At 46.3% G+C, this 22,497-nt stretch overlaps 1 protein-coding gene across 1 annotated transcript in view; it reads left to right on the forward strand.

Moving 5' to 3' along the window:
• Nucleotides 1–22,497, forward strand: part of RAD18 (RAD18 E3 ubiquitin protein ligase) — a 329,593-nt gene that overhangs the window by 78,014 nt on the left and 229,082 nt on the right. The window contains exon 7 of the mRNA XM_073645023.1: nt 19,618–19,802. Coding sequence (XP_073501124.1) covers nt 19,618–19,802 — 185 coding nt within the window. The remainder of the gene's footprint in view (nt 1–19,617; nt 19,803–22,497) is intronic.

Genomic DNA, 22,497 nt, shown 5'->3' on the forward strand with positions numbered 1-22,497 from the left:
GCCAGAAAGTTACTCTTATGGAAATGATGATTAACTGAGAACACAAATGCTACATGCGCAGCGATGCAGCTACACGTACTTCTAAAGGCATACTTGTTATTTAAGGTAGATTTTTAGAATCAGCTGTTCTGTGTGCACATCACGGATAACAATTACTGGTCATTAAATGACTTGTATCCTGAATTTTTCACTAGATTTCAGTTGTCTGCTATGGTGTCTCCATACACAGCGCACAAAGACATGAGGTATTTCTGCTCCCCTTTCTCTATGTAGCACATGTTGAGTGGCAGCATGGGCGATGATCTACAGCAACACCGAGCAGTGTAGCTGTGAATCCAGCACTGAGCTGAGATAAAGCACTAGAAAGCAGCAGCATCATGCAGGACATTGTTATAGAGCAGTGTAGCTGTGAATCCAGCACTGAGCTGAGATAAAGCACTAGAAAGCAGCAGCATCATGCAGGACATTGTTATAGAGCAGTGTAGCTGTGAATCCAGCACTGAGCTGAGATAAAGCACTAGAAAGCAGCAGCATCATGCAGGACATTGTTATAGAGCAGTGTAGCTGTAAATACAGCACTGAGCTGAGATAAAACACTAGAAAGCAGCAGCATCATGCAGGACATTGTTATAGAGCAGTGTAGCTGTAAATACAGCACTGAGCTGAGATAAAGCACTAGAAAGCAGCAGCATCATGCAGGACATTGTTATAGAGCAGTGTAGCTGTAAATCCAGCACTGAGCTGAGATAAAGCACTAGAAAGCAGCATCATGCAGGACATTATGTTATAGAGCAGTGTAGCTGTAAATCCAGCACTGAGCTGAGATAAAGCACTAGAAAGCAGCATCATGCAGGACATTATGTTATAGAGCAGTGTAGCTGTAAATCCAGCACTGAGCTGAGATAAAGCACTAGAAAGCAGCATCATGCAGGACATTGTTATAGAGCAGTGTAGCTGTAAATCCAGCACTGAGCTGAGATAAAGCACTAGAAAGCAGCATCATGCAGGACATTGTTATAGAGCAGTGTAGCTGTAAATCCAGCACTGAGCTGAGATAAAGCACTAGAAAGCAGCAGCATCATGCAGGACATTGTTATAGAGCAGTGTAGCTGTAAATACAGCACTGAGCTGAGATAAAGCACTAGAAAGCAGCAGCATCATGCAGCACATTATGTTATAGAGCAGTGTAGCTGTAAATCCAGCACTGAGCTGAGATAAAGCACTAGAAAGCAGCATCATGCAGGACATTATGTTATAGAGCAGTGTAGCTGTAAATCCAGCACTGAGCTGAGATAAAGCACTAGAAAGCAGCATCATGCAGGACATTATGTTATAGAGCAGTGTAGCTGTAAATCCAGCACTGAGCTGAGATAAAACACTAGAAAGCAGCAGCATCATGCAGGACATTGTTATAGAGCAGTGTAGCTGTAAATCCAGCACTGAGCTGAGATAAAGCACTAGAAAGCAGCAGCATCATGCAGGACATTGTTATAGAGCAGTGTAGCTGTGAATCCAGCACTGAGCTGAGATAAAGCACTTACTAGACAGCAGCAGCATTTATTCAGTCTGCGTCACTTTCACTCTCCTCTCCAAACACTAGAAAGCAGCAGCACAATTTGAATAGAGAACTTATTCTCATAATTAATATTTCTAGATCGATCTCTGTTCCTTACAGATTTTATTTCAATGCTGAGATTATGCATAGCTGCATATGCTTTTAAAACAACATATTTACATGTCTTGTATAGAGAGGAAATTTGCATGTTTTTTTCCCATTAAACATTGCGACTAAGACTCCATACTCACTAGGTCTCCTTCATATTTTTTCTTTTTTTCTTTTTATAAATGCTTGTATTTCGTTTTCATTAGAAACTTTGCACCATTTGCCTTCTGTAGCTTCTGTGCTGCGCTGTCTATTGCTCGCTGTAAAACGAGTTAACTGGGAAACTGTGAGTGAGCTCATTCTGATGTAACTTTCTTTGGACTTTTTCTGAGCTCTTCTCAGCTGATTTATGACCACAGACCACATCCAAGTTGAATGTGCAAGGAAACAAAAAAAAATCTTGTAAAAGCCAAACAGTGCAACGTTTTTAGTAACACCCAATTTGCAAAAACACATTATTAACCTTAAAAACCATACGTTTACTTAAGAAAAATGTATTGTATCCAAACGCGAGTAACTACTTTTAAGGAGAGACAGGGCTCCCGCTCCAAAAGCTGCTGCAGAACTGCAATTATTACTAAAGACCCGCTTATTTTCTGTACCGTTGTCGGTGTAGTCGGCGCCGTCTTCTGGAAGCTCAAAACCTACTGGATGCTGCAAATTTGTGTATTTTTTTTTTTAGGTTTGGCAGCAATTTACTAATGTTTTATAAACTTTCCCTTTTTAAAAAAAAGTTTTTGTCAAGTTGTATCTGTAAGAAATAGAAGCTGTGATGGATGAAAGGAGAGGTAGGAATTCCTGCTCAGAAATGCTTTCATCTGCCGTCCCTGCTCCTTTTACCATTGGAGCGAGTGAGGCTGATGGATTCCATGATGCCGGAGCGAGGAGGCTGAAGGGCTCTCTGTGCTGAGCGCAGGAAATTGATTTACATGGAGGGAGAGCGGCGGCACATCGCCTTAATTACTCCTAAGTAAATCCAGCTCCGGACGAGACTTTGTTCATCTCCTGCGATGCATTTTGTATAAGAAGCGTTCAGCTTTGACTTTGTTCATCTTCTGCGACGCCTCTTATGCTTTTTATATAAGAAGCGTTCAGCTTTGGTTTGGAGTCGCACATGCCGGGGATCCGGCAGAAAGAGAAGTTATGTCTCTCATTATTTTTGCGATTTTAGATTTGCAAGCGAGAGCGCGCGTCGGAGGGCTGCTGGGTTCTGGCCGGAGTGGATTTCAGTTGTTGGATCCCTACCATTGATGTTCAGTCCTAACGACACCTTTTTAAAGGATCAAAGGGAATAGATGATATCGCATAAGAGAGGTGATGAAGTTGCTGGTGGTTTGACCACAGGGACCCCCTCCGATCCCAAGAACGAGACCTCCGTCTTGATGGAGCACTTGCTCTTTATGGGACTTTTCCCTGATGGAGCACCTGCCCCAATCTGCTCCAGTCGCGAGTCCCGTTATCAGGGTTTCTTGATCCCTGGACAACAAACCCCTGTAATCCTCCAGAATATATATACTGTATGTATCAGTCACTGAATGAATGCAACTTCTGCTTTAAGTGCAGGAATTGGTACCAAAAATTAAAGGAACATACAGAATCCTTATTAATCTGCTGCCGTAGAAAATATATCTGGACGTCAGCGACGGCAATCATATTATTAGTAAAAATGATAATAGTAATAACAGCAAAGAATATTCTCCTTTATATTACTACTAATACAGAAAAGATTGCACAAATGACAACAGCAATAATAATTAATATTGAGATCAAGAAGACCTAAAAAAACGCCTCCAGCAAACACCAGTAGTATCCTCGTGTCGTCCTCCGCTCGCTGAAGCTTTTGCAGCTGTTCCTCAGAGGTCGCCCGTCGTTACTTCCACATACAGCTTTTTATAAATCCAGAACGGCAAAGCTTTGAGTGTTCAGAGGAATATTCCTGCGGGGACTGCGATAGCGGACATAATGGTATCGGACGACTTTCCAAGTTATGACTGTGACTAAATGATGGAAGTTTCTATATATTATGAATATTTGGTAGCCGGGTGCAGGGTGGAGCGTTGGGGTTATACGATTGCTGGCCCCATTATAGAAGGGGATGGATGATGGGGGTCCAGGGCATTTTGTCAGGGCAAGTTTTAGGATGTCTGAAGGGAGGGGACCTATCCGGACATTTCATTTATCACATCCTTCCGTCTCCCATCATATAAGTTACTCCCACCATACTTTTCACCCATGGGAAATGTTTTCCCAGATGTCATTACAACTTGTCTTTTACCATAATTTTTTCTAAAGTATCTGTCTGGAGACTTGTTTGCTGAGGAACATTGTTCCGGGGCCATAAGAATAATAAAGCGCACAAGAATAATTGGGTGAGAATTGGGCTACATGGGAACGAGGGCCTTGGAGCGTTTCCAACATGTTGAAATGTCACTTTTCTCCCAGGAAGAAATCATTGTGGTAGATTTCTCAATACTGTTTTTTTTTTAATTGTTCATTTGATTTCTAATTGCAAAGTTCAACAACTTTCTAAATAGTCTTCTCCAGAAGTTACCATTATGCTGCTGCAGAGGTGTCTGTAAGTCACTCCTGCTCCTGTTTCTGACGGCTCTCTGCTCCACGCTTCCTTCTCTCAGTGTTAGTGAGGGGGGAGGTAATTTTATATGTTTTATATAGATGTATTCAGTGTTGAAAGGGGAGAAAGCATGTACAGTCTCAAGAAGGGCAGAGAAAACTGTTTATAGAAAGGGAGGAAAGCATATAAAGAGGAAACAAATGCAGGATAGAAGCTTTGCTGATGAAGAACAGCAGTGCCCCGAATACACAGAAACCTCATCCAGCATATATTACAGAGAGGGACACTGCCACAGCAGAAATGTGTGTGTGTGTGTGTGGGGGGGGGGGGTTTGAAAATGAATGAAAGAATGAAGATTGCAGCCTAAAACTTTAAGCTTTTCCCAAAATCAAAGTTATTCGCTTTCCTGTGGAGAGGAGATGCTAATTTCTGGGTGGTCCAACCGCTGCCCCAGCGATCCCGAGATCAAGCCCGTTCAGATCTTGTCATTGTGACCCCCAGAAATAGCCACATACCCCTTTCAACAGTGAACAGGAGCAGAGAGCAATAAAGAAAAGTATTGTGATTTTTTTTTTTTTTTGCTCCTCGCAGATTAAAAGGAAATGCAAAGTACAAACTGGATGCAATGAAGCTTGAAAATGTTATTAGATTCACTGGTCTCCAATTCTGTGTGGGTTAAGTGCAGTGGCGCCTGGTGTGCTGCAGGGGGTGCTGCGTCATCTCCTGTCATTCAGTGTCCTCTAATCCATTAGCAGAAGCTGCACACCTCTCTAAAACCTCGGCTGAATAGGGAATAAATGTAATTGTGAATCCTGTTCCTCCTTCTCCCTCTGCTGCTTTTAGCGCCATTATTGTCTGCATTTTCCTTGGAGTAATGCGTTCATTAAATATCCACAATGAATTGTCGCATTATCTAAGATACTTTGCTTGTATTGTTCTGCTGTTACCTGTTCCCTTCCCATAGCGCTGGGCAGACTAAGCTGTCATATATATGCAGATATTCAATTTCCTCCAAGTATAACTGAACCAATATTTACATTGTAGAAGCGTCGGCCTCGGTTATTTCAGCAGGCAATTGCCAGCTTCTGACTTCGCATTTACATCAATCGCAGGATGGCACATTTCTGCAGAGCGGACCTCGGAGGGTGCACGAATATGCTGCTCATATCTTTCATATTCCTAAATGAAGCAGTTGCAGCAGGGTGAACCGGATCATCGGGGAGGTTGGTGGGTATGTGCATCATCAGGGTCTGGGTGGCGGAGCCCGTGGACTTTGGGTCCAGCATGGCGGAGCCCGTGGACTTTGGGTCCAGCATGGCGGAGCCCGTGGACTTTGGGTCCCTCATGGTGGAGCCCGTGGACTTTGGGTCCCTCATGGTGGAGCCCGTGGACTTTGGGTTCAGCATGGCGGAGCCCGTGGACTTTGGGTCCAGCATGGCGGAGCCCGTGGACTTTGGGTCCAGCATGGCGGAGCCCGTGGACTTTGGGTCCAGCATGGCGGAGCCCGTGGACTTTGGGTCCCGCGTGGCGTAGCCCGTGGACTTTGGGTCCAGCGTGGCGTAGCCCGTGGACTTTGGGTCCAGCGTGGCGTAGCCCGTGGACTTTGGGTCCAGCGTGGTGGAGCCCGTGGACTTTGGGTCCAGCGTGGCGGAGCCCGTGGACTTTGGGTCCAGCGTGGCGGAGCCCGTGGACTTTGAGTCCAGCGTGGCGGAGCCCGTGGACTTTGGGTCTCTGCTGCAAAGCCTGTGGATGTTGAATCTGCGCAGTGGAGCCTGTGATCTTTTGGGTCTGAGCTACAAAAACCGTGGACTTTGGGTCGGAGCGGCAGAGCTTGCGGACTTTGGATCTGTTTGTCAGATCTTGTGGACTGTGGGTCTGTTTGGCGGACCTTGCGGACTTTGGGTCTAGTGTGGCGGACCTTGCGGACTTTGGGTGTAGTGTGGCGGACCTTGCGGACTTTGGGTCTAGTGTGGCGGTCCTTGCGGACTTTGGGTCTAGTGTGGCGGACCTTGCGGACTTTGGGTCTAGTGTGGCGGACCTTGCGGACTTTGGGTCTAGTGTGGCGGACCTTGCGGACTTTGGGTCTAGTGTGGCGGACCTTGCGGACTTTGGGTCTAGTGTGGCGGACCTTGCGGACTTTGGGTCTAGTGTGGCGGACCTTGCGGACTTTGGGTCTAGTGTGGCGGACCTTGCGGACTTTGGGTCTAGTGTGGCGGACCTTGGGTCTAGTGTTGCGGACTTTGGGTCTAGTGTGGCGGACTTTGGGTCTAGTGTGGCGGACTTTGGGTCTAGTGTGGCGGACTTTGGGTCTAGTGTGGCGTACTTTGGGTCTAGTGTGGCGGACTTTGGGTCGAGTGTGGCGGACTTTGGGTCGAGTGTGGCGGACTTTGGGTCGAGTGTGGCGGACTTTGGGTCGAGTGTGGCGGACTTTGGGAAGAGTGTGGCGGACTTTGGGAAGAGTGTGGCGGACCTTGCGGACTTTGGGTCTGTGTGGCGGAGCCCGTGGACTTTGGGTCCAGCATGGCGGAGCCCGTGGACTTTGGGTCCAGCATGGCGGAGCCCGTGGACTTTGGGTCCAGCATGGCGGAGCCCGTGGACTTTGGGTCCAGCATGGCGGAGTCCGTGGACTTTGGGTCCAGCATGGCGGAGTCCGTGGACTTTGGGTCCAGCATGGCGGAGTCCGTGTATTTTGCTGTCCTGATTTTTCACTTTACATGTAATGCTGAGCTCCTTTCCCAGACTCCATCCTGCGCGGCTCCGAGCAGTTTTCCCTCTGTTACTCCCTGCTGGTTCAGGTTCTGTACAGTAAGCCGGTGCAGATAACACGCCTGTCTCGCAGTGCGCTCTCAGAGATTTCGGGCTGTCGTCTAGACTCGCTGGTTGGCAGGCTTCTTGCCCTGTGATCACCACTGTAAGATTATAGTCCTTATTTTTTTCCTGCTAGTGTCAGCGGGAAATTACATTTCATCCATCATCCTGTGCAAACACAAGCTGCAATGCCAGCGTGCCAGGCTGCAGAGAGGCTGACGGCGGCAGACACATGGCTGGATGTCTTGTCACCTTCGAGGCTAGGACGGCACACAAGCCTTCGTTTTTCTGCCTCTTTCTAGTCCTTCGTCTTTTTCATTTTTCTTGTTTTCACCTTCCATGCAGGAAAAGGTTTCTTGTTACCAAATGTAAAAATTTTCAGTATTTATTTTGACGGAGACCGAGAAAAAGTCCCCGATCTAGTGGGTGCGGATCACCATGACAGCTTTTTGTGGCCGGTCAGCCCCGTACAGTGGAGTAGACGGTGATAATGAGACTGGTCCGTGTCGTGCCGCCGGCTGTGTGTGTCTCGGGGGGGGATATATAGTGTAAGCCCCCGGCCTCCTCCTGGATGTTACCTGTAACTATAAAGCATGCTGATCTCCATATCCAGCACGTCCGTTGCATTATAAAGCTATTTCTGCTGGATTTGGCGGCTCGGAGCAGCAGATGTCGCCTTTATTTTTCTGCACCATTAATCTTGGAGCGATTCCTCGGTCGGATCATTTTGCGGTCGGTGAATGCATTTTGAGGAAAATGTATTTGTGTTCCAGAATCGCTTCTCTCACTTTCTACAATTATTAAGCTTCGCCGCCGCCGCCAAGCAAATATTCCTTTCCTCTTACCCGGCCAACTTTCCTGCTTGTTTTTAGAAAATTTTTAAGTCTCTTATTTTAATCAATTAAATAAAATAGAAGTCGTCTTGTTACCTAAAACCTACCGTAATTCATGTTTAGCCTGCAGTGTAAAGAATGGAGGGTTTTTTTTTTTCAATTGCCTTTTATTTGACTATTACAATATCTGGTAGTAGCTCCTGGAAATACATTGAATTAAAGAGATTGTTTCATTAACGTCACCTTTTTTTTTTTTTTCTTCATTTCACCGCTACGTAAGATGAGTTGCAAGCAGATATATATATATACTGCTCAAAAAAATAAAGGGAAGACTTAAACAACAGAATATAACTCCAAGTAAATCAAACTTCTGTGACATCAAACTGTCCACTTAGGAAGCTACACTGATTGACAATCAATTTCACATGCTGTTGTGTAAATGGAATAGACAATAGATGGAAATTATTGGCAATTATCAAGACCCCCTCAATAAAGGAGTGGTTCTGCAGGTGGGGACCACAGACCACATCTCAGTACCAATGCTTTCTGGCTGATGTTTTGGTCACTTTTGAATGTTGGTTGTGCTTTCACACTCGTGGTAGCATGAGACGGACTCTACAACCCACAGAAGTTGCTCAGGTAGTGCAGCTCATCCTGGATGGCACATCAATGCGAGCTGTGGCAAGAAGGTTTGCTGTGTCTGTCAGCGTAGTGTCCAGAGGCTGGAGGCGCTACCAGGAGACAGGCCAGTACACCAGGAGACGTGGAGGGGGCCGTAGGAGGGCAACAACCCAGCAGCAGGACCACTACCTCCGCCTTTGTGCAAGGAGGAACAGAAGGAGCACTGTCAGAGCCCTGCAAAATGACCTCCGTCAGGCCACAAATGTGCATGTGTCTGCACAAACGGTTAGAAACCGACTCCATGAGGGTGGTATGAGGGTCCGACGTCCACAGATGTAGGTTGTGCTCACAGCCCAACACCGTGCTGGACGCTTGGCAATTGCCACAGAACACCAGGATTGGCAAAGTGGCCACTGGCGCCCTGTGCTCTTCACAGATGAAAGCAGGTTCACACTGAGCACATGTGACAGACGTGACAGAGTCTGGAGACGCCGTGGAGAGCAATCTGCTGCCTGCAACATCCTTCAGCATGACCGGTTTGGCAGTGGGTCAGTAATGGTGTGGGGTGGCATTTCTTTGGAGGGACGCACAGCCCTCCATGTGCTCGCCAGAGGTAGCCTGACTGCCATTAGGTACCGAGATGAGATCCTCAGACCCCTTGTGAGACCATATGCTGGTGCGGTTGGCCCTGGGTTCCTCCTAATGCAGGACAATGCCAGACCTCATGTGGCTGGAGTGTGTCAGCAGTTCCTGCAAGATGAAGGCATTGAAGCTATGGACTGGCCCGTCCGTTCCCCAGACCTGAATCCGATTGAGCACATCTGGGACATCATGTCTCGCTCCATCCACCAGCGTCACGTTGCACCACAGACTGTCCAGGAGTTGGCGAATGCTTTAGTCCAGGCAGTGCTCCTCCTGTTCCTCCTTGCACAAAGGCTGAGGTAGCGGTGCTGCTACTGGGTTGCTGCCCTCCTACGGCCCCCTCCACGTCTCCTGGTGTACTGGCCTGTCTCCTGGTAGCGCCTCTTGCCTCTGGACATTACGCTGACAGACACAGCTACCCTTCTTGCCACAGCTCGCATTGATGTGCCATCCTGGATGAGCTGCACTACCTGAGCAACTTCTGTGGGTTGTAGAGTCCGTCTCATACTACCACGAGTGTGAAAGCACAACCAACATTCAAAAGTGACCAAAGCATCAGCCAGAAAGCATTGGTACTGAGATGTGGTCTGTGGTCCCCACCTGCAGAACCACTCCTTTATTGAGGGTGTCTTGATAATTGCTAATAATTTCCATCTATTGTCTATTCCATTTACACAACAGCATGTGAAATTGATTGTCAATCAGTGTTGCTTCCTAAGTGGACAGTTTGATTTCACAGAAGTTTGATTTGCTTGGAGCTATATTCTGTTGTTTAAGTGCTCCCTTTATTTTTTTGAGCAGTGTATATAGTGTTTTTCAACCCTTCTGCGTCCCCTCAGTATATGCGAGTGGGCCATGTCTAATACCCTCCCGACGGTACGGCCATGGAACTAACAGCTGTTCCCCTACTTCTTCACCTTTCAATTTGGTTACCCGGTATAATAGCTCCCCCTGAACGGCGAAGTGTGGGTACCTGGTGTCCGCCCCCGGCTCTTGGGCATCACCATTACAAACCGTAACATTGTCCCACGCACCTTTCAAGGTGAAGTCCCGAACTTGAGCTGCCCCAAAGTTCTCTCCGGGCACCTCTAATTTAGAGAGGTCTGCCTCCTCAGTCATAGTCTCGTCCTTGTCACCGACAAGAACACTCAGTGGAAACTCAACCACTTCCAATGTCAACCGTGGAATTTCTCTAGGGATCCCTTCCCCCACAAATCCCAGAACAAGGGAAAATCGCTCCCCAATATGATGGGATGTATCCGGTTCTTGACCATCCCGACCTTGTGGGATTGGACGCCACAGTCTGTTCCGGCTGTCACTCTGGCCACCGGGTAGTTCTTTGCGTCCCCATGTATTGAGCGGACGCCCACAGATCTGGCGGGGATCAGCTGGTGGGAAAGGGTGGCACTGATCAAGGTCACCAGACTCCCGGAGTCATAGAATCATAGAATGGTAGAGTTGGAAGGGACCTCCTGGGTCATCTGGTCCAACCCCCTGCTCAAAGCAGGATTCACTAGATCATCTCAGACAGATGTCTGTCCAGCCTCTGTTTGAAGACGTCCATTGAAGGGGAACTCACCACCTCTCGTGGCCGCCTGTTCCACTCATTAATCACCCTAACTGTCAAAAAGTTTTTTCTAATATCTAATCTGTGTCTCCTCCCATTTAGTTTCATCCCATTGCTTCTAGTCTTTCCTTGTGCAAATGAGAATAAAGATGATCCTTCTGCAATGTGACAGCCCTTGACATATTTGTAGACAGCTGTTAAGTCTCCTCTCAGTCTTCTTTTTTGCAAGCTAAACATTCCCAAATCCTGTAACCGTTCCTCATAGGACATGGTTTGCAGACCAGTCACCATTCTGGTCGCTCTTCTCTGAACTTGCTCCAGTTTGTCTATGTCTTTTTTAAAATGTGGTGCCCAAAACTGTACACAGTATTCCAGATGAGGTCTGACCAAAGAGGAGTAAAGACCGATAATGACTTCACGTGATCTAGACTGTATGCTTCTGTTAACACATCCCAGAATTGTATTTGCCTTTTTTGCTGCTGCATCACACTGTTGACTCATGTTCAGTCTATGATCTATTAGTATACCTAAGTCTTTTTCACATGTACTGTTGCTTAGCTCTATTCCTCCCATTCTGTATATGTTTTTTTCATTTTTATTGCCCAGATGTAGTACTTTGCATTTTTCCCTGTTAAAAACCATTCTGTTGGTTGCTGCCCACTGCTCCAGTTTATTTAGGTCTTTTTGAATCCTCTCTCTCTCTTCTCTAGTATTAGCTATCCCTCCTAGCTTTGTGTCATCAGCAAATTTAATCAGTTTACCCTCAATTCCTTCATCTAAATCATTGATAAAGATGTTGAACAATACAGGTCCCAGGACGGAGCCCTGTGGTACCCCACTTGAGACATTCATCCAGCTGGATGTGAAGCCATTTACAATCACCCTTTGAGTCCGATCACTAAGCCAGTTATGAATCCACCTAACAGTTGCCTGGTCCATTGCATACTTGGTCATTTTTTCAATAAGGATGGTGTGAGATACTTTGTCAAATGCTTTGCTGAAGTCAAGATATACTATATCTACAGCATTTCCCTGATCCACCCAGTCAGTGATTCTGTCATAGAAGGAAATTAAGTTAGTCTGACATGACTTGTTAGTTACAAACCCATGCTGACTCTGGTTAATCACTTCATTCTTATCCATGTACTTACATACATGTTGTTTAATAATTTGTTCAAAGATCTTTCCTGGTATAGAAGTCAGACTCACCGGCCTATAGTTCCCTGGGTCCACCTTCTTCCCCTTTTTGAAGATAGGAACAACATTTGCTCTTCTCCAGTCTTCTGGGACTTCTCCTGTTCTCCAAGAATTTTCAAAGATTATGGAGAGTGGTTCTAAAATTTCTTCTACGATCTCCTTCAGTACTCTGGGGTGTAATTCATCTGGACCTGGAGACTTGAACTCATTTATGTTAGCTAAATATTCTCTCACAATCTTTCTGTTTACAGATAACTTGGATTCCTCTATTCCTTTAAAAGGACAGTGAAGATCAGTTGATGTTACATTTTCTTTCTGAGAGAAAACAGATGCAAAATAGGAATTAAAAAGTTCGGCCTTCTCAACATCCTCTCTTACCATTTCTCCATTTTCATCCTGTAAAAATCCTATAGCATCTTTGACTTTTCTTTTACTTTTGACATACCCCCAAAATCCTTTTTTATTGCTTTTGACATCTCTTGCAAGCCTTAATTCATTGTCAGCTTTAGCTAACCTGATACGTGCCCTGCAGGATCTGCAGACTGCATTATAATCTTCTTTAGATATGCCTCCCTCTTTCCATTTAATAAACATTTCTTTCTTTCTTTTTAGCATGTGTTTAAGTTCTGTGTTCATCCATCCTGGTTTCCTTAAATGCTTCCCATTCTTCCTACTTTTCGGGATTGTTAACGATTGTGCTTTGAGAATCTCATTTTTAAAAATTTCCCATCCTTCCTGGACATTTTTGTCCTTAAGGACATCCAGCCATTGGATCCCTCCTATTCTCTTTCTGAGTCTCTTAAAATCTGCCTTTCTAAAATCTAACCTTGAAGTTTGAGTCTTCACATGTCTTCCTCCTCTAGTTATCCAAAATTCTATAATAGCATGATCGCTGCCTCCTAGGGTCCCAGCCACCTTTACCTCCTCAACCATTTCCTCCCTGTTTATAAGGATTAGATCCAAAGTAGCAGATCCCCTTGTTTTCTCCCCTACCTTTTGGAAGATAAAGTTGTCAGCAAGAGAGGATAAGAATTTGCTTGACCTGTTAGTTTTACTTGAGAGAGATTCCCAACAAATGTCTGGATAGTTGAAATCTCCCATGACCACTACGTCATATTTTTTGGAGAACTTGGCCATTTGATACATAAAGAGTTCATCCATATCTTCAGCTTGCCCAGGTGGCCTGTAGTAAATGCCTACAATGGTGTCCTTTCCGTTGTTCTCTCCTTGTATTCTTACCCAAACAGTTTCCACAGAACTCCCAGTCTCTGAAGCTTCAATCTCTGTGCAGATATACGCTTTTCTAACATACAATGCAACACCTCCTCCTCGTTTATCAAGCCTGTTTCTTGCAAATAAGTTGTATCCTTTTAGCCTTTTATTCCAATCATGTGTATCGTCCCACCAAGTTTCAGTGATTCCAATGACATCATATTTCTTTTCCTGCATTAGTAGTTCCAATTCTCCTTGTTTGTTGCCCATGCTTTGTGCATTTGTATAAAAACATTTTAGTTTGTGATTGGTTTCTCTTCCTCCCATATTTTTATTATTTAAATTGTTTTGTCTTTGTTCTTCCTTTCCACTTCCAGTAGCAGAGATCTCAATAGTATTTGTCAGCTGTATGGCTTTTTCTGGCCTTTTGCTTCCCTTCCCACATTGTTCTAGTTTAAAGCTCTTCTGATGAGTGCAGCAAGGCGACTTCCAAATACATGTTTTCCAGTCTTCGTAAGGTGCACCCCATCTCTAGCAAGTAGTCCATCGTATAGGTAATTCATTCCGTGATCCAGAAATCCAAATCCTTGTTGACGGCACCATCGACGTAGCCAGTTGTTCACCTGTAGAATCTTATTCCACCTCATTGTTCCATGGCCATCCACTGGGAGGATGGATGAGAAGACCACCTGCGCTCCCAATTCTTTCACTTTCTTGCCTAAGTCTTCAAAGTCACTGCAGATGGTTTCCAGGTCCTTTCTTGCGGTGTCATTTGTCCCCACATGTATTAGCAGGAATGGGTAGTGATCTCTAGGTCTGAAGAGTCTTGATATCCTGTCAGACACATCTTTAATTTTTGCTCCTGGAAGACAGCACATTTCTCTTGAGGTTATGTCTGGTCTGCAGATAGCGGCCTCTGTTCCTCTTAACAGGGAATCCCCCATGACCACCACTCTCCGTTTTTTCTTCACAACATTCTTCTTTCTCCATCCAGGAGGATTCTGAGGGCTTACAAGGTTATTCATTGCTGGCAAAGTCTTATTTTGCTGTATTTCTTCATGGTTCTCCTGCGTGAGAGCCTGGTACTGGTTCCTGAGCAGTATGGCTGCTGACTGCCTCTCGATCCTCCTGCTTCTGTGGGTCACATGCTTCCATTCCTCTGTTTCGTCAGGTGCAGTTCGAATTTCTTCTCTTTCTGAATCATGAAGAGATAATTCTGCTCTGTCTAAGAACTCTTCACCTTCCTTAATGATTTTCAAGGTAGTTAACCTCTCTTCTAGATTTCGCAACTTTTCCTCCAACAGGGACACAAGCTTGCATTTCTGGCATGTGAAGTTTGGCTTTTCCACTGGCAAGTCTGTGAACATGTAGCAGGATATGCAGCTCACCAAATGGCTCCTGGACTCTTCCATGTTCTTACTGTTAATGTTCTGAAAACAGTGAAAAAAGCTTAAAAAAAAGCTTCAAAATGCGCGCGGTTTACCGATGTCCTCTTTTCAGCTCCAACAGCCAAAATCCAGTGTTCTTTGAGCTCGCGGAGACTCTTCACTTACCCCAAAATGCAGTGGGAATATGCAAATTATCTCCTCAGGACTCCTCCCCTGGTCCATCAGCCCCAGGACCATCACTCCATTAACGGACACCGCACACGCCTGCGGCCCCTCGCCGGGTTGACAGTCCAGACTGCAGGCTGGGTAAGCATAATATGAACATCGTCTGCCTAGTCAGCAGTCCATTGGCTCAGCAGACGTATGATACTGGGCGGCTACGTGTCCCGGATTGCGACACCGCCAACAAATCACGTCCTTAACAACAATCCTTGCAGCCCCTTCAGTGGAAGTGGAACGCCCCCCAGTTGTGGCTCTGAACCCCTTCCGTGGTGAACCCACCCCCTTTTGGGCACTCCAGTAAGGGGAGGTGGCTATGTCGGGTTTCCCCAGGGATTTTTCGACCACTTGGTATCTCTATACCAGACCTACGAGGTCGTCTGCGTTCCGAGGGTCGCCCTGGGTAGGAAATGGATGAACCTGTCCATCACCACATGCTCAACCATCTGGGCAGGAGAGGAAGACTCTGGCTGCAGCCATTTCTGTACGAGATGTAACAAGTGAAACATCTGTGAGCATGGAGGTCCACAGTGGTAGACCCTTTCTGCTCTGACAGACATAGTCACTCCTGAGCGTGCCGATATTTTGTTTTTTAATTTGGCGTATTCCTTTGCGTCCTGTAAAGTAACATCGTAATAAGCCTTCTGTGGCTCCCCAATCAAATATGGCGCCGGAACCTCTGCCCAGTGCTCCCGCGGCAATCTCTCCCTTTCCGCCACACTTTCAAAGACAGTCAGGAACGCCTCAACATCATCCCCTGGGGTCATCATCTGTAACGCTCTCCTTACCGTCTTCCTGACGTATGCATCATCACCTTGACTTGTCGGAGCGTCGCCTTGCCACAGATCACCTCTGCAGGTAATTTAATCTGTTGTTGCTGTTGGCGATGCTGATCCTGTTGCTGCTATTTCTGGAGCTGAACCTATTGTATCAGCAGTTTAGTGGTCTCTTGTTGCTGCTGTAGCTGCTCACGGTTCTGCTGCTGCTGCATGCCCCGCTGACTCTGCAAGTGCTGCTGCTGCATGCCCCGCTGACTCTGCAAGTGCTGCTGCTGCATGCCCCGCTGACTCTGCAAGTGCTGCTGCTGCATGCTCTGCACCAGGTGCTGAATTAGCTCTTCCATGCTGCCGGACGTCTCCTGCTGACTGGCAGCCTTCACCCAGGACATCCACCGGTCTCTGTGGCAGGTACGCGTGTTCCTGGAATCTTGCACGCACTCTCGCACCAACTATGGTAAGACGACTCGCTCGGCCACCTCCGGAAGTAGACTCAAGAACCGGGGTCTTCTCTGCAGGCTTTATCAAACGGCATAAAGTGACACATACCTCCCCTCATACATCATACCAGTCACTCTGTCACAATAGATAGATATGGATATCTAGAACTGTAAAATTTAAATTTTTATTATTTTGTCAGTATTTTGTAAATCCACCTTTTGGCTTTCACCACTGCCTGAATCCTTCTTGCTCTCGATCAGATTCAAGCATGTCTTGACCGAAATCTGATCCCAGGTCTCTTCTACACGTTGTCAAAGTTGGTGCATATTGGTCGCCTCACTTGGGTATGTATACAGCTTTTTCTTCAACTCTACTCTAAGTTTTGGATTAGGTTGAGGTCTGGGGACTGTGGAGTCAATCCAGCTCCTCTACTTCATTGTCATTGAACCAGTTCTTCTCCAATCTTGACGTTTGCTTCGGGTCATTGTCCTGCTCGAACACTGTCGTCCTTTTCATACCCATAGTACTCGAGTGTACGAAGTAACTCGTATTGTAGGATACTCAGCATTGAGATCACCATCGATTCTGGTCAAGTATCCAACGAAACAATCTCATATCATCAGGCTTCCTCCACCGAATTTGACAGTTGCTTCAATTTCTCCATTCGATAGCCCCATTTTTCCCTGCTTTCTTCCTGACCCATTTGCACCTATCAGAGCTTAGTCTATTGACTTCTGTCTCATTGCTCCAAATCACCCATTTCCAATATTTTGCAAACTCGAGCCGACGCTTCTTATAACGATATTGAAGTCGAGGTTTCTTCACCCCTTTTCAAGCCACCATTCCAGACCTGTGTAACGCGCGTCACACGGTGCTTGCATGGACATGTGATCTCGCTATTACAAAGCTTACGAGCCTCCTCCACTGCTGTGTTTGTCGCCAGAACTGATTGACCTTATGATGAGATGACTTGTTGATTCCGATATTTTACCTGGACGTCAATCTCTTGGCTTTTAAGTGGATGGACGGACTTTATTTTGTGTTCTTCCATCTGTCATGTCTCTCATATGATGCAGTTTGGCAATTTTCTTGGCCGAGAGAGACCGCATTCGATGAGCTGGATGATGATGCTGCTTCTCTTTTCTTGGGAAATCTTCTTCATGGTTGCTCTTCGATTTGAAGTAGTGATGGTTCGCTTGTGAATCAACTTAATGACACACTAAGCTATCAGGGAATGTGAGAACAGGTTGTATTTTGTAGTGAGAGGAAGAAAAATATTTTACCACCACCAGGAGCAAAACAGTAACAATGCAGCGACATAAGAATCTGCAGAACTAATCGTATGCTAAATAGCTTCAAGTCACATTTATGTGTGAGATAAGCCAAGATGATGGTCTATAAGATGATAGGAGTCTCAGGTTCAGCAGTAGAGGATGATGAGATATGGAGCCTTAAAGTCAGAAGTTCAAAACTTTGTTACCCTTTTCCTCATCAGTTTATATACATAGGACACTTGCCAACTCTTCAGTTTTTCCAGGAGCTTCCTGAAAATTTTGGGAGACCTGCTTCCCACGTGCACGGCCGAAGCTACCTGTAATGTATTGTTTTCAGAGCTTTCCTGACACCGCAGCAGGGGAAGAGGGGTATTCGTATGTCAGACGGGGTAGGGCCCCATTGACACAACTGTTGTGTCATTCATGCAACACGGACCCATAGAAATGTATGAGTGACTTTTGCTAATCGGACCTGACACTATTTTCTTGTGGACTCTCAGGATCCCCCTCTCCTTCAAAAAAAAATAAAAAATAAATAAAATTTAGTTTTTGAAAAGGCTCGTGGAGTGGGTACATGTTCTATGCGGAAAAAAAAAAAAAATTAGGACCCGAACGTAAAACACATGTGTGAATGGTGGCGAAGGCTTCACACGCTCAAGTAGTGCCAAAAGAGCATCCATTTTTTTTTTGTACTATCCAGATATTTATGATCTTCGAAAAAAAGAAGTAAACATGTGTGGATCATGGACTATGAGGGGTACAAGATCCAACCACAAAAAATAATAGATTGAACATGCACACTAAGCTCAGGTGCTTGATTAGGACCTTAGGGGAAAGCTTGGTGATGACCCTTATGGGCACGATAATGGGTTCTGGATCGTCCCCTGTGATGGGAAGCATGAGGTGGGTTTCAGACATTTTAGTTGAGGTATGCGGTTCAATTCCTGCAGCCGGTCGATCTGAACTTCAATAAAGCAAACACACAGACTGGAAAATGACAACTGACTGGCAGCGAAATAGCCGAGCACAGCATGCACCATGTGAAATATGTCGTCTCGTGGGGCTTGTACTTTCTGCCAGCGTTCAATCCATTATTAGTAGGAAAGATGAATGTGTTTTATTTCACTCTTGCACATTTTTCCTGGGGGTCTATGGTTGACACAACTCAGACTGGAGGATGCTGAGGTTGGGCTGCAAATATTGCTGAGTGTGTGGAATTAGAGCAGAACTTCTCACCACCAGTAACTCTCCTGAAATAGTGAGCTGTGCCATGGAAAACAGGTAAAGCTCACATACAGGACACGCCGTAATGTAGGATCGGATGGTGGACGTTGGTAACTTATGGTCGGTCGGTTGGTGGATGTTGGTAACATAGGGTCGGTCGAATGGTGGACGTTGGTAACGTAGGGTCAGTCGGTTGGTGGATGTTGGTAACGTAGGGTCGGTCGGATGGTGGATGTTGGTAACGTAGGGTCAGTCGGTTGGTGGATGTTGGTAACGTAGGGTCGGTCGGACGGTGGACGTTGGCAACGTAGGGACGGACGGACGGTGGACGTTGGCAACGTAGGGTCGGTCGGATGGTGGATGTTGGTAACGTAGGGTCAGTCGGTTGGTGGATGTTGGTAACGTAGGGTCGGTCGGACGGTGGACGTTGGCAACGTAGGGACGGACGGACGGTGGACGTTGGCAACGTAGGGTCGGACGGACGGTGGACGTTGGCAACGTAGGGTCGGTCGGACGGTGGACGTTGGCAACGTAGGGTCGGTCGGACGGTGGACGTTGGCAACGTAGGGTCGGTCGGACGGTGGACGTTGGCAACGTAGGGTCGGTCGGACGGTGGACGTTGGCAACGTAGGGTCGGTCGGACGGTGGACGTTGGCAACGTAGGGTCGGTCGGACGGTGGACGTTGGCAACGTAGGGTCGGTCGGACGGTGGACGTTGGCAACGTAGGGTCGGTCGGACGGTGGACGTTGGCAACGTAGGGTCGGTCGGACGGTGGACGTTGGCAACGTAGGGTCGGTCGGACGGTGGACGTTGGCAACGTAGGGTCGGACGGACGGTGGACGTTGGCAACGTAGGGTCGGTCGGACGGTGGACGTTGGCAACGTAGGGTCGGTCGGACGGTGGACGTTGGCAGCGTAGGGTCGGTCGGACGGTGGACGTTGGCAACGTAGGGTCGGACGAACGGAGGCCGTCTGTTCTTGGAACCACACAGGACAATTCATTAGGACAGACTGATGCAATATGAAGATTATGGCAGCACCCCGTATTACATAATTTTTAGAGTCTGGAATCCTTCTGTACGGATGTAGAGCGATGTCTACACACTGCGGGATGTCACTCAGGATGTGAAATGTCAGTTCTTTTCGTATATTTTATTCCACTTTCTCATTTTTATTTCAGTTCGCTTCAGAAGCGCAAGCCTATGGCCAAAGTGGTGTACAATCTGCTGTCAGACCGGGACCTGAGGAAGAGGCTGAAGGAGGTGGGACTGTCCACACAGGGGTCCAAGCAGCAGATGGTCCGGCGGCACCAGGAGTTCCTGCACATGTACAACGCTCAGTGCGACTCGCTGAACCCCAAATCAGGTGCGTCCTCTCCCTTCTCTATTGTGAACAGCCCCGTACATTGCATGCGATCTCTCAGATTAATGAATCTGAACCTGGCGAGACACCAGGTGGATGTTGGGGGTTTTCTTTCTCACTGGTCATGTATTACATGGTCTCTCATTCATCTGTAAATGTGACCGGAGAAATCATCCCGCAGAAACAATCGCTGGTTACTGGAAGTTCCTAGAGCAAGCTCTGGTCTGACCACCTGCTGCCCCTGTGAAGCTTCAGAGCTGCATTCACAGTTCAGGAGGTCTTGTTACTGGGGAGCAGTGCATTGTGGGAGCTTAGATGTCAGACGCACAGTTAGAGCGAAGCTGTGAGGTCATGTGTCTGACAACAAAGTGCGTCTGAACGGTAGTCTGTTTCCAAGGACGACAGAAATATCTCTTTACATTCTGGAACGCGGTTTGTTGCATAATTCTGCAACATTTTTAAAAATCTGATTTATGACGTTACGAGTCTGTAGCTGTCGGTTCTATCTGGATTTTTTGGGATTCCTGATACTTAGCGGCCAGGGGTGGAGGAGCGAGGACACAATTCTCCTTTTTGGAAATCTGTGACACCTGCACCGATTTAAGAGTTTTCCCGGTGGATATTGGATCATTTATGTAACCTGGAAAACCCCTTTAAATGTTTGAGACTTCCTAAATTACCAAAAGGGCTTTTAAAATTGCTGAAATAAAAATTTAAATATTTCCAAGATGCCGGATCGTTGCTTGTTGGTTACTGCGTCCATCCTTTAACGAGAGTGTGGTCTGGTCAGCACTGGAACCACAGAGCGGCTCAGCACTTAGGGTTTTTTTAACGCCTTGTTCGCCCTCTTTTTTTTTAAATTTTTGCTAATTCTTAAAATTGGAATATGGAAGCAGTTTTTGCAAATGGTTAAATAAAAAAATAAAAAATCTCCCATGGAAACACATACGTCGACAAAGGAGCTGCATGCACAAAACTGTAGATTTGCTATGCGATTTTATGCTTTAGCAGCTGGAAACAATGGTTGCAAAAGTATACTAGAAGTTTCCATCCATTTCATTAGTATTTGGTGCCATCGCCCTTACACTGAATGACTTGGGTCACACTTTTGGGATCTCCGTCCACAGCTTCTCACAATAGTTGGTCAGGATTTGGGCCGATTCCTCCTGATGAAACTGGTGTAACTGATCCGGGTTTGTAGGTCGCTTTGCTCGCGGCCTTTTCAGCTTTGCCCATAAATTTTCAATAGGATTGAGATCAGGGCCTTGTGATGGCCGCTCCAAAACATTGACTTTGATATCCTGAAGCCACTTTGTTACCATTTTGGCAGTATGGAGGAGCAACGGGAAAAATCCAGCATCCGGATGAAGTAAAAACAAATGTTTTATTGTAGAAAAATATATAAAATCCTGTATTCCAAGGCACCACCAATGCATATGGCGTTAATAACGCCAACTCGTTTCGGACTATAGGTCCTTTATCATTTACTTCTTCCGGGTGATGGATTTTTCCCCTTCCGCCTCCATTTTTCTACTACAGCACTGCAGTTTATCATATGCAGCGGATGTGAAGATTTGGGTGAGCTGACTTTAATCCTCTTGATTATTTTGTCAGTATGCTTCGGGTCATTGTCCATTTGGAAGACCCATTTCCGCCTAAGCTTTAACTTCCTGGCTGATGTCTTTGAGATGTTGCTTCAGTATTGCCACATAATCTTCTTTTCTCATGATGCCATCTATTTTGTGAAGTGCACCTGTACCTCCTGCAGCAAAACAACCCCACAACATGATGCTGCCACCCCCGTGTTTCACAGTTGGGATGGTGTTCTTAGGCTTCCAAGCTTCTCCCTTTTTCCTCCAAACGTAACAATGGTCATTATGCCCAAAAAGTTAGTTTCATCAGACCACAGGACATGTCTCCAAAAATCAAGGTCTTTGTTCCTGTGTGCATTTGCAAACATTAACCCCTTACTGGCCTGTGCATCACCCCCAGTTCAGTGAGTGCTCTGGCGCTGAGCCTGCACTGAATCGGGCACAGGTCAGTTGATTCTTAAGGCTGTTGCGGGCACATGTCAGCTGCGGGTGGAATCGCGATCCTCCCGCGGCTGTTAACCAGTTAAATGCCGCTGTCAATCTCTGACCGCGACATTTAACATCGCCGCGCCGGAAGCGCGGCATTAGCCCCGCCCATCGGTGACCCCATCACGTGATAGCGGGTCACCAGTGCGTGGGCATGACAACCTGGGGTTTGCAGCAGACCCCTGCGGTTGTCAAGTCTCACTTGCTATGAGCGCCAACTGGTGGTCGGCGCTCATAGCACATGAGCATTTCTGCTACACAGAGGCGATCTGGTCATTGCCTCTGTATAGTTGAGCCGATCAGATAACTGCAGCTTCTAGTCTCCTATGGAGACTATTGAAGCATGCAGAAAGTGGAAAAAAATGTTTATAAAAATATGAAAAAAAATAAATAAAAAAATATATAAAAGTAAATCACCCCCCCCCTTTCGCCCAATTCAAAATAAAATAATAATAATAATAACAATAAAAAAAAACACATACACATATTTGGTATCGTTTAGAATTGCCCAATCTATCAATATAAAAAAAAGAATTAATCCGATCGGTAAACGGCGTAACGATAAAAAATTCTAAACGCCAGAATTACATTTTTTTGGTAGTTGCAACATTGAAATAAAA

The sequence above is a fragment of the Phyllobates terribilis genome, unplaced genomic scaffold (assembly GCF_046119375.1).
Source record: "Phyllobates terribilis strain yellow unplaced genomic scaffold, ASM4611937v1 Scaffold_8__6_contigs__length_399053987, whole genome shotgun sequence".
In the NCBI taxonomy this organism is placed as follows: domain Eukaryota; kingdom Metazoa; phylum Chordata; class Amphibia; order Anura; family Dendrobatidae; genus Phyllobates; species Phyllobates terribilis.